This window comes from Bombus affinis, chromosome 8 (genome assembly GCF_024516045.1).
Source record: "Bombus affinis isolate iyBomAffi1 chromosome 8, iyBomAffi1.2, whole genome shotgun sequence".
Classification (NCBI taxonomy): Eukaryota; Metazoa; Arthropoda; class Insecta; order Hymenoptera; family Apidae; genus Bombus; species Bombus affinis.
Window position 1 is genome coordinate 407598 of NC_066351.1, and position 12974 is coordinate 420571.

The following is a 12974-nucleotide window of genomic DNA, read 5'->3' on the forward strand; positions in this document are numbered from 1 at the left end:
TTGACAACAAGCGTGCGTGCGAGTAGGATTTCGAGGTCTTTAGAGTATAAGATATATGTATAACTGTTGTGTGCTAAATAAAGGGAATTATTTGTATTTCCGAATCCATTCTATATCTTTACAGTATCCCAACAGAAATATCATAAAAAATATTTTTATTTGTTGGAAAAATTAGATAGAAAATACCTTTCTTTGTATTAAAAGAATTACCGAACATCGACTTAATTTAACAATGAAGCCTTCAAAATTTATCTTAAAGCATACGTAGCAATAAGTTGATCTAAATAAATACTTTATAGTGATTCTTCGAAAATTATCATATACTACATGTCTTAAATAAAAAATTGTTAAGAAATTTTTCCAAAGACAGAAAGAGCATTTTTATACCACTGAAATAAAGAAGCATTAGAATAATTTCATAATTTATTTTCGAAACCTAATTCAATACTCTGATTAATCAGCCCTTCTTTTACAGCTTTCTTTCTACACAATAAGAACGTTTAAAATTTTATTTTCATGTTAAATTTTGTCCACCATTAACAAAGTTCAATTCAAATTTCTCTATACAATTCAAATTCTACACGATCAAGCGAAAAACAAAAATTGTGTACAATGTCCCAAATCATAAGGTAATTGGTGCATCTTATGATGAAATGTGTTTCCGCTATTAGATAAATGCAGATTCGCCTGTCCATCACCGATATTGCCAGAAGTAACGAAACGACCACCTCTTTTTTTCTTTCTCGCTGTCGTGAATTGCGGTATCGACAATCTCGAGCGGAAGCGCGAACTTACCCGGTGCCTCGTGCATTTTGGCAACCGTCCACACGCATACAACCAAAAGCCCGCCACGTAATATGCAAATGAACATAATCCCTAAAAGGTCGAAACCGGACGTATGCTTTTTTGCAACTTGTACTCTTAGGATCTAGTTTAGGCCACCGGAAGTGCTGACCACCGTTCTTACAAGACAACTTCCGTAACTCGAAAATTGTTATTTCTTTTTTAAATTTTCCAGCATGTGTTAAAAGTCGGGACCTTGATAGCTAAAATTATTGAAGAATTATAGTAATAAATTAGATTTCATATATTTATTATATATATCATATATTTTTCGATGTGGCAAAATGGTATTTATACATATTGTAAAATTTATTTAAATGAAACCTTTAAGAAATCATTATTAATTTCGTTATAATTTTATGTAAAACTTATATAGAACATAAAGCTATTTTAAAGAATATTTTCTATCGATTTGCAATATTTCAAGAAATTCAGCACTTTTGGTTACTCGACTTCCTTTATAAGTCTTTAGCCAATTAGTAAATTTTGTCAACCGAGTAGCAATTCATTTTTTCTCTCCTTTCCTCTAGATAAAAGAATTGAGTAAACAGTGGATTGTTAACTAGTGCATAAATTTCATAGGTACGTATATAATTTCTTATGTAAATCGTAATTTCTGTTAATAAAAGTAATTTCCTGTCCTACATTTAAAAATTTTTCTTTGAAACGTAAATTTTGCAAAATCATTAAATCTTTAAGTAATAGCAAGAGAAAAATTTTTTAAATAAATTGTAATTTGGATCCCTGTCATAAACTTCTTACTTTGATTATGAAGTTTTCAGTGAAAGTTTTTAAAAACTTACAAATTTACAAAACTCCGCATAAAATTTTTCTCTCAATGAAACAAATAAAAATTCAGTGAATTAAAAAAATTTCTGTTTCAATAGATTGGAATATATAATAAATTTCTTCATTGCATAAAAGTTTGGTTTACTTAGTTTTATATCAAATATTAAAAACACAATTCTGATTCCCATCTATGTGAAATTTTATAAGATTTCAACGTTTCACATAAATTTCAAATACGTATGAAACGAAGTTTATGAACGGCGGAAGTTTTCTAGGAAAAATGGTCCTATAAGTTAGATCGACCGTAGCTTCAACAACAGCCACTTGCGACGTAATAAAAAATAAATTTTATGATAATTTTCATTCAACTCCTCGATCGTTTTTCTTTCGTCTGACTATTCAGGCAGTTATGCATTTTACTATTGCCGTTTTACATTATCTGACCTAACTCCTAATTTAATAGTTTCAGGATAATTTATTTTGTCAATTTTATTTTCTCTTTTCTTTAGAAGGAAACGATCCAACGATTTTTTTTTAACATATTTTCATTGAAACTTTTTAACACCCTTTTCATCGAAACACACGACTGCACCTATTACACGTGTGAATGTAACATTTAGCTGCAAATAACCATCGATAATGGGAAATTAAATTAACATCATTGTCGTCGCATTCATTCGATAAATATGTCCATTATCGTGCATCATGTCATTTTAATTCAACTAGTAATTATCGAAAAATTTCATTTCGTACGATTGATTGTGCGAAGTAATCATACCCTAAATGCATTGGTGGATCATCTAATGCATTGGTAAATTAAAATGACAATCACCAATAATCAACTGTTTCATTTCATTAAGGAAATTTACTTATTAAAATTCGTATTTAAAGACAACTAATGAATAACCGTTCTATGGAAACGATTTATTTTAGTAAATTTAGATCATATTATATAAATTATCACTATGTTTTATTCCATAGAAAATAATTTGATTCCAAAATTCTCCTGAATTATTCTCAATTATGCATATGTTATCGTATTAATATAAGTTGCAATTATTTTCAAGATATTTAAAAAATATTAAAATATTGATACAATTGAAACATAAATATTAAACGTGAATATTAAAATACTAACGTAAATAAATATTAGAAGAAGTTCACACACAATTAACTTTTTATCGTGAAAGAAAAGATAAAAAAAGACAAATTTTGAATAAGTTTGTGATGACTCTCCTTAATGAAGTTACACTATTATACGTTTGTTATTTGCTGTTCCTTTTAGAAGTATGTCAACCTCGTAATATCACGACACAATGATACTCGATTATCGTGTAACTTCCGGCTCGTTTCCAAACATCAGAGGCAATTACTGCCCGAGTCTTCCTGTCACAGTTTTGATTCGAGCAACAACGTGTTCACGATGTTGTACGATAAAAGCCACGCAACAGGACGCTTGTAAAATGGCACACGAAACAGTTACTGAATGTGAAACTTCCTAAATTTATGGAAATTCGGCTTTCGTTCCAAGCTATAATGCTTCGACGCTTTGGCTTAATGGTTAATGGAAGTGTAGTAATATGCAGAAGTTTCTGTACGCAGTTTTATTGTCTTTTTAGCTCTGCTTTGGAAGAGAGAAATTGATAGAAGTTTTGCATTATTTAAAATATAGGAAAGGTAGATGTCTCTTACTTGTGAAGATTAGTATGTGTTTTAATCTTTCATCTTTAAAAGTTGAAGATGAAATGACGACAAGAATCCCTACAAGTCGCTGTGTAGATGAATTTTTTTATTTATTTAAAAAAAAAAAAAAAAAAAAAAAAATTGGAACCTCTTTTATCATGGACATATGAAAGGTTACGTGTAGGATTAGAAATGTTAATATGTACAGAACATCAACAAGAGGGAACCTGCATAAAATTTCTAATAGAAATTGATATATTTGAATCTTGTTTCATTACTAAATTAACTTGAATATATGTAGAGAGTCAGAAAGCATTCTACAGTTGTCTTTCATTCCCCTTAAGTTTTCTAAAATTCCTCCAAGTTCAAATCCGAAGGAAAGGAAGAACGCTTTCTCCCCTATTAAAAGTTAAGACACTTTAGGGCATGTTCAAGTTATCTATTTATTGTTCCTGAGATACAACTGATGAATTTTATCCTACTTTCAATCTTCATCGCACCCCAGAATCAAATCCTTCTCACTTACAGATATCTTTATCTAATTACATCACTATTTTTTACGCAAACTTATATTTCATATATGATTTCTTCCTTAAATGACAATTTCCAAATAATTTGATAAATTAAGAATATTATATACACAAAGAAAATCAATAATTCAATCATTAATTCTATCGAGTGCACATTTTACAAACGTTTCCTTCTTCATCTTCGTTCACACCTAATTTTCTTCAGAATCAACAATTAAATGGCGAATTACCTGCATCGAGATCCTTAACAGATACCTTGACAGAGATTAACATTCTTGTTGGGAAAAAGATGGTAAAAATTCCATTCCCATCGTTCGAAGGATCGTTTCCTTTATCTTTATACCTTGGCTTGCTCCGCTCCTTACACGGTGCTGCACATGCCATTTTGTACATGTGTATTATACGTGTACAGGTGTAATAGAATGCTAGTGGAAGGGAAGGATCAAGTGTGTTACGTACAAGGTGCGATGAGTTGGAAAGATGGCAAGGAGTAGTTTTTCAAAGAAGTTGAAACGGCCGAGGGCGGGACGTGGAAGTGAGTGGAATAGGCCTAAAAGTCGGACTGCGACGTGGCCAGAGCACTCTCGGCCGTTTCCTCGCGTCGTCATAAGGGTCTGGTCACTTCGCCGCACTCACAGTGCGTTGGATGACCTCGTCGATCCACGCGATTGCTTATCGAGTGATCGCTGAAACAGAAGAAAAGGAGCTAATTAATTTGATAATCAAAAGAAGACAACTGAAGATGATATTAATGAATATCAGAAGAAACAGATTGATTTTATTATATTTTTTAGATAAAGAATTCTTGAATATAAAGGATATATTTACGATAAAGCACGTGTTTTAATTTGCATTCGTTTCTTTTATCTATTAGACTATTTTATTGTTGCAGCAACAGTACTTCATCATTTGCGATTCCTCGAATGTACAGAAATTTCATTTTTCCAATTTTTTTTATAGAAAAGTTTGCAGATTTCATTACTCATTATTCCTTGATTTATACTTATTTTTATATTATACTATTATATTATATTTGTATTTGTTTCTGTGCCATTTAATAACGCTCTTTATTACATTTATTAATTTTTTACATTTATTAATTTATTCACTTAGATGTTTAATTATTGATTATTAAATGTAGCCCAATTCGGTCTGTATCACTTTATAATCCAATCTAAGTAACTTAGTGTATCGATATAGTTGCAAAAACACCAAATTGCCAAAGCAGAGACAAATTCGCTTGAGAGTGCAGATAGTGAAACAATCTAAACAAATTTGTGATGTGCATGTGTATTGCAATAATTTCCTATTCTTATGCAAATATCCTTATAACAATAAAATCATTCAACAGTTTAAATAATATTTATTAGCAAAAAATAATTAAGTAATAAAATTGTTGATACTTTGGTTACCACAAACGAAATAACATAATATTTAAAAAAAAATATTGAAGTTCGAGTAGCTTCGGATGACAGTGCACGTGAATATGAACGATATGAACGTTAAATTCTTCGAACAATGCTCGTCGAAAATGCAAATAATTTCCGACGCCGCGGACAGATGTGTCTCATAAAAGACTGTCGCGAACAATACGTTAGATCCTCGGTTCATGTTTCAAAAGGATCAATTTCTGCGAACAATAGGTCTGCAAGCCGCGAATAATTTTCTTCGCTATGATCTGACTGATGATTCAACCAGCTTACAATGTCCGCTGAGACGAGGATCGTGGTCGAAATTAACTTTCCATCCTTTCCTCGAACCTTTTAACGTGTTCAACGACGTTGTCGGGCCTTCGTTCACGAGCTGAAAAAATGTTTCAACCCAAATATCGTAGATTGATTCCCTTGATTACATCCTGAGTGAAGAACAAGGCTTGGCTGCTACTTCAGCATAGAAGGCTCATTGAAAAATTGATGTTTTGAGGTATTAAGTATTAATAGCTGAAAGTTGAATCATGATAAATTGTTTGATGGCTATTGTAAGGAGATTTTATAAAAAAGCGGGAAATTATCCCTCTGCCTTAGAAAATATTTTCAAGACTAATGTGAAATGTTTGCAATAACAGCGAAAATTTGACAATGATACAAAAAATCATCAAATTTGAGATATTTGCAAAGTATTAGGTTATTTTTTTTATTGAAAATTAGCTATTAATTAATACAGAAGTGCTATAATGCCTTAACAAACAAGGACAGAACACCATAGAAACAAATATCAAATACTTCAAAAGGATTAAGAAAAAGAAAAAAAATAAGAATAAGATGGAAGTAAAAAAGATATAAGAGAAGAGCATTCTAAAGGATAAAAAGAAAAAAGGAAAATTTGGGGCAAAGAGTAGAGAGGAAGAGGGAGAATATCAAGCGAAGGACAAAGCTAGAAAAGAGAATGCAATGTAGAGAAACAAAGATAGAAAAGGATGGATGGAACACAAAGAGGATAGAAACAGAGGGAGAGGGACAGATTAAAGTTTAAAGTAAAAGAAGGAAAATGAAAGTGAAGAAACGTAGCGAAGAGGAGAGAAGAAAGAAAGCGGAAGAGAGAGGGTGAGACAACAAAAAAGAATATTAGGACGGATGGAAAAAGAAAATGGCAATAGAACTGCAAAGCTGGTAGCAATTCACTGGTTGCACTGTAAAAAACCTGAATATGATGTTACCATGACCTACATCGATGCGACTGTGAAAAGAACAGAGAATAGAGGCCGGGCCATTGTCAGCGGTTGCGGACCGATCATATCAGACGAGGCAACGAAGCTCGCGCAGTAGTTATGACCTGATAATGGTCAGACAACGCTGTGAGTTGCGTGATAGGCCTCGTTAGAGCGCACGTAAGAATTTTTAAGTTATTTACTCGTCTCTGTTTGCGCAGCTGTCAGTCCATTTTGATGAACCCATCAATGCACTTAATGATTGTTCTTAATGCGTGGGGTGATCCATTAGAAATAAAGTATCTTAATATTTTATGTTATGCTATATGTATTCCGATTAATCCAACTATTTCGATGGCTACATTCTTTGAATGGGAAATTTTAAAAAAAGGTAAGAACGACGTAAGTAATATGTAACATATATAATAATATATATAATAATATAAGATATCTATTTGGATGAATTTTAATAAATTATAGAAACGAAGTTTCTCAGAACGTAGCTTAGAAAATGTGAAGCAGCGAACACTGTTGCTCATTTATCATAAAATGTTCCCATCTATGATTTCTTTCAAATTAAAACTTCCTATTATTCTTTAATATTTATGTATTATTCGTCACAAAAGGTTAATAAACATCAAACAATTCATATAAAGCATATAAAATATACAATAAATATAATAATAATATGCAATTGTAGTATTAACTAGTTCAAAGAAAGTAATTGAATATAAAATATTCCAAACATGAAAATATGAATAATGAATAAATTATACTACTATATACTACATAGTTAATAAAATTCTATTTTATATTATAATTTATTACTTTTCCCCTTATATATGTTGAGATATATTAAACTAAAAAAAAAAAAGAAAAGAAACAAGAATAATATATATATGCAAGCGCTCTCGCATAAAAACCAATTATTTGATACGTGGAAAGTGTTTCGAGCAGCCGCAACTGTTGCCCTATATAAAGGCTCTTAATCTATTTGAATAGCTTGCTGATAAAAGTCGATACCATGTATTTATCAATTGCGTAATCGAGAAGTACGCCAGCCATGCTCGCAACGGTTAAGCATTTTGATGATTTAGAAGAAATCATTCGAAACGCGTAATATGAGGTCGAGCGTAGATAGCTAGTAGTCACGATTGTTTATGATCAGAACACGCATATGCCTCGATAGCATTTAATCGACGAGCACGATTATAATCGCGTTAATTCCTACGACATTTCTTATTAAATCAGACATCTTCGTCATCAAGAACAACATTAAAATTTTACTTTACTTTAGTCATTATTTTAATTTAACGATGATTAATATAAATATTATAAACTTTTTAACTGTAATAAAAATTTCCTGGCTTATTTCAACTCAATTGTGTTCCCGTTTTGTTACTTTTGAGATAAAAGAAGTTTTAACGTAAGACATGAAATTAAGAAATTTTTAACGGAAGAACAGAACGATAAGGCGGGCAAAAAATTTGTAATTTTTTTTTAAATGATCCAAAAGCCACAACAAGGTTAAACTTTAAAAGAGTTGAAGGCACAGGACAGTCGATGTTTTTTTCTCTTTTCACTATTGAAACTTTTCACTAAATGGAATTTTACATATAATTAATTTTCGAATGTTATTAAAATTGTTTAGCAGAGTAGATAGAATAGCGATCGAAGACATAGTGAGATGAAAATTCCGACATTCAATTCATTCCCTCGAAATCGAGTATGACCTATTAATGGTTAATAATCGATCTGCTTGAGCAGAAATTCCATTAACGACGATGTGCGGAAGCAATTTTAGTGAGGCATTGAAACGGTCGTTCTGTTAATTTAAATTTTTTCATTGCGGAGAAATATAAACTTAGGTGAAACGTGTCGCAACGATATTACGATTCCGATAAGATTCCGATTTATCAAAATTTTTTCAGAATTTCGATAACGTTGAATGATAAATACGTATCAATAAAGAATTTACGAAACGGATTAATATCACTTAATGTTAGCCACTGAATATTTAATATCACGATAATATGACACAGACGCAAAGAATATAATGAATTAAGGGGAAGATAGAAGGATATTAGTAATCATCGTTCGAATGACACCATGCTCGAATTATCGACAATGTCGAGAACGGTATTATAGATATTAGACGTGATTAAATCGCGATTACGAGTGATTCGCTTCAATTTGTAGCAGCGTCTATTAAATATCGATTTCCGCGCAGCAGAATTTCCATTTGCCGCGGAATATGAAGGTGGTTGGTAGTGGTGCTTTATCGTGGCGCAGCTATCGATTGCTTCTGCCACTAGCTACTTTTTTCTTTATTCTCTTCGCTATTTTTTACCTTTCTTCCGTATATATTTTTTTCTACAATATCGTACGATGAAAACGTTCGTGGGTATGGAACAAGATACCGGCAAGAGTAATTAAAGCGGCGGTTTCGATCTACCCACAGGCGGAACGAATCATTCTCGTGACCAAGAGATCGATCATGAAACCGGTGCTCCCCGCTTTTGTCCCACCGAATTAGTTATGTGTCAACATTATTATATTGACAAGCCGACTGTCGTGTTACCGAGTTATTGATTTGAAGTAATGCTCACCGAACTCTGTTTACGATAATTCTCGAAAGTAACTCAATTCTAAGAATATTGTACCGTGAAATCTCTAATAAGAGTGTTCCTGATTTTCCGATAGCCTGTGAATGGACTTCGAGATTGCCTTGATAAGAATCGTTGCGTAATTGTGACAATTTAGGGGTAAAATTGTACTGGGGATATATTATTCGTTTTATGACAAAGATCTTATCCAAGATCTTATCTTGGAATAGTTTGGAAATTGGATGGGTTACCACTGCTCATGATAAAAGATAATGCCGATGAGAATATGGTAGAAAATATAGAGTATTAAATACATAATGCACAGATAAAGCGCGAAATCGTATATAATAGAATAAAATCATACGATGATGATTAATAATATCCAGAAGAGCTAAGGAGATCAATATGATTAATTTAGTATCTACCATGACTATGAATAGTTGATTTAAATGGAAATAAATTTGGATTACGTCAAATAAATTCCATAATTACTTGCATGATCTATAAGATATCACTTTAATATTCTGAATGTTTTCTTATATTTATGGCCTTTATTTCCCCGATACAACACTACAGAGATTCGTTTCTTTTTATTCGCATGCAATTTTTATCTTATCTTTGCAACTGCAAAGAACGTCAAGAGGTAACCCGAAAATAAAACATCCTCCAGTCACCAAACTCTCTTTGATATCCTAATATGTCCATTCCTACAATCAGAATAATTTAAATTACATATACCTCTGCTTTTCTTTTTCTTCGCCAGATGCACACATACTCTTCTATCTCTTCTAAAATTCTAATTTATTACCTAACAGGAACCTTAAAGCATTCTAAAAAACGATAAAAAGGACCTCAGAAAAACGTATGTATATAGAAAAAAATAAATGAACAGACATCCTCGACCTTGTAAAAATCGAAACCCTCGAATCGTCTTGATCTCATGCACAGGAGGTCTTATTAAATGCGTGCTCCGCTACGGATCTAATATCTCGCGTTCGACGAAATCTGGTCCGAGAGGCAGCTTTAAAATTTGCCATCACGCTGCTCATAATCATAACTTCAATTCCGTCGAGGATACAAGTCACGACGCGAAAAGGGGGTCGAGTATTTGTCCTCTTGCTCTATCCCCCATCTCGTTCTCCGCCACACCCACACCTTGTTAACTGTCTATAACGTTCGCTGACATTCTGGAAAGGTCAGAGCCGCGTTTAACGACAACGTTTGTATACGAGGATCCATCTAGAGGATTAAAACCCGTTGAATCGGTGAGACAGGCTCTTTTGAAGGATCGAATGCTTTCACTTCGACAAATATTGGTGACCGGATAATTGGAAATTGAGATACCAAGACTTGATTCCAAGTATTCTTGTACGTCGAGCACAATGCTTGCGGAGGTTTGTTAAAATAAAGTGGTCTAAGTTGCAGCAAGATACAAGAAGTATATGATATTTACTGGTGACAGTGGCATTTTATAGGTTTAATAAAAAATAAAATAAAAGGTATATTAAAATTAACTAAAAATGCTGATTATTTCCCTGCCTAGTATTGATAGTGGCACCGCAACTTTAAAAACGCAAATTTTAGAGGAGAGGCTTTTTAAAATTTACATTTTTTGAAAAGTAAATACAGGCCTTGTTAACATAACTGCCCTCTGAAACGGCAGATGTGATATGGCACATAGACACATTAAAACTAAGTTTATTATGCGAGCACCAGACAGAAAGTTTATCCAAACCAATTTCTGATAAAAATGCATCAACCAAAAAGTGAACATTAATATCGATGCAATTTGAAATTGCTTAAATAAAGACATAAAAGTATAGTTAGCATCATTTTGTGTCTCCAGTGAAGCTACAGTTTCAGGTAGGTTCTAAAATATCAGAGACCGCGCTGAAATAAACACATATAATTAAGAATAAATCGAGTTGTAGAGATTCGACTGAAAACTCACCTATTTATTGAGATTCAAACCAACGACCACTCTTTGCAATTACGAACCCAAGCCTTTTTTTATATAGAGGGTTTATTAACCAATAATAAAGTGACAAACAATATGACAAAAAATATCTCGCTGCACACTCTGTAATTTACATAATGTTATTAGGATCAGAAGTGTAGAAATAAGAAATTCAACTGGATTATGCATGAAATATTATAGTGTTTCCAAAACAAGAATTCTTACTGTATCTAAACACTCTTCAATTCAGGAATATACATAATATTGTTAAAAATCTTTCTTTACACAATATCCCGAGAAAAATCATCCAACCTTCACATCCATACCATGAACGATCGCTGATAATCTCTAACCGGTAGGGAATTAGGTGAACACATACTTGGAAACCGCGGAGGGTGATTGTCCTTGCCCTTGGTCTAACTCGCACGCACCACGATCGACAGCATGAAAGCTCGCGTGACGGGCTGATTTTAAGAAAATGATCGACTCGGTGCGCCCCTGAATACCGTTTCACTCCGCGGAGAAATTTCAGACATTTCCCTAGTCGAGTGTGGCCGATGAAGAAGCGCGTGCACTCACGCACATATCTCGGATTAGCGTGATCGTAATAAATTTACCAGGCTAAAAGCCTTACGCTGGACTCGACCAGTAGCAACCGGCTAGCGGGATATTTGGTCTCGCGTTATTAATTTCGCCTGGTATCCGTATTCCCTGGGATTTAACTATGATTTCGAATATTCGGTGAATTACCTCCCTAGAAACTGCTACGTTCGGATTATGCTGTGTTCGGCTACCTCGGAAATACATGGACGGCTGGATAGACTAATGAGAACCGTGTGCAAGTATGTTTCATTTGGTTCGCGTTTGGTTGGTTTCAATTTATATGTTGTAATATGGATACTGAATTAAAGACGTTTTAACGAGTGAATTATTGATTTATTTTTTAAGATAATTTTACTTGTGGATTATTGACTGATGTTCTAGAATAGAGACGTGTTTAACTTGGAATTATTATATAATGAAGATATCCGTCAGATTAACGAAAAATAACATTTCCACGGTTTAATTATCCATTGTTATTTCACTGATAATCATTAATGATGAAATTTGAAGGCTAGAATATTAATTCGCAACGTATTGTTCGCGATAACGATATCGTAATACTAAGCTAAAAAAAAAAAGAAAAAGAAAAAAAAAATAGCCTTTATAAATGGCAATTATCTGGCGACCTGTACGTTGGCAGAATTCAAGCTGGTTTGCAATCTGACATGAAAAGACGCATTAAAGCAAATTGCTCTCTAATTACCTTTAATTGTAACAAGCAAAGAGAAACATCATTCGACCATCAATATTCTTCCATTAACTGAAATTGCCTTACTGGTATCTAAAAAAAATTTTATCATCGTTTCACAGAATTAATTTGCCAAATAAACATTCGTTTCATTTCAACCTCTCGCAACGAAAACATAATTAACGCACGAATTCAAAAGTACATATTAACTGTAACGAATCAGAACCAATTTCCACTGGAATTAAATATATACATGTTCAAAATATATGTATATATTAAAATTAAAACCAATCAAAACATTATAAGCTTATAGTACGTGAGTGATCATAATCATTCGGCTAAGAGGATTAATGTGCACGTAATATAATTGAATTAATCAAATACCTCGCTGATCCGCGAGGTTAATCTTCCATAATCCGAATTTTGTCTGATTTTGGGGAAAGAGAAACTATAATTGATTATAGATTCTTATGTTCTTATATTATAAACTATAAAATAATTTTAAAATTACTTTCAATTTTCTTTTTAATTTTTATAAATAGATTTCTTGTGATTACTGAAAAGATAAAATACGACGGTAAAAAGATAAGATAACAAATAGCGGATGTTTATGCAAATTCATATTTTT

The 12974-nt window shown here is 32.6% G+C and overlaps 1 protein-coding gene across 1 annotated transcript in view; it reads right to left on the reverse strand.

Annotated features, from left to right (window-relative positions):
• Positions 1–309: 309 nt before the first annotated feature.
• Positions 310–12974, reverse strand: part of LOC126919432 (protein tipE) — a 65357-nt gene continuing 52692 nt past the window's right edge. The window contains exon 3 of the mRNA XM_050728743.1: positions 310–4531. Coding sequence (XP_050584700.1) covers positions 4450–4531 — 82 coding nt within the window. The 3' untranslated portion in view covers positions 310–4449. The remainder of the gene's footprint in view (positions 4532–12974) is intronic.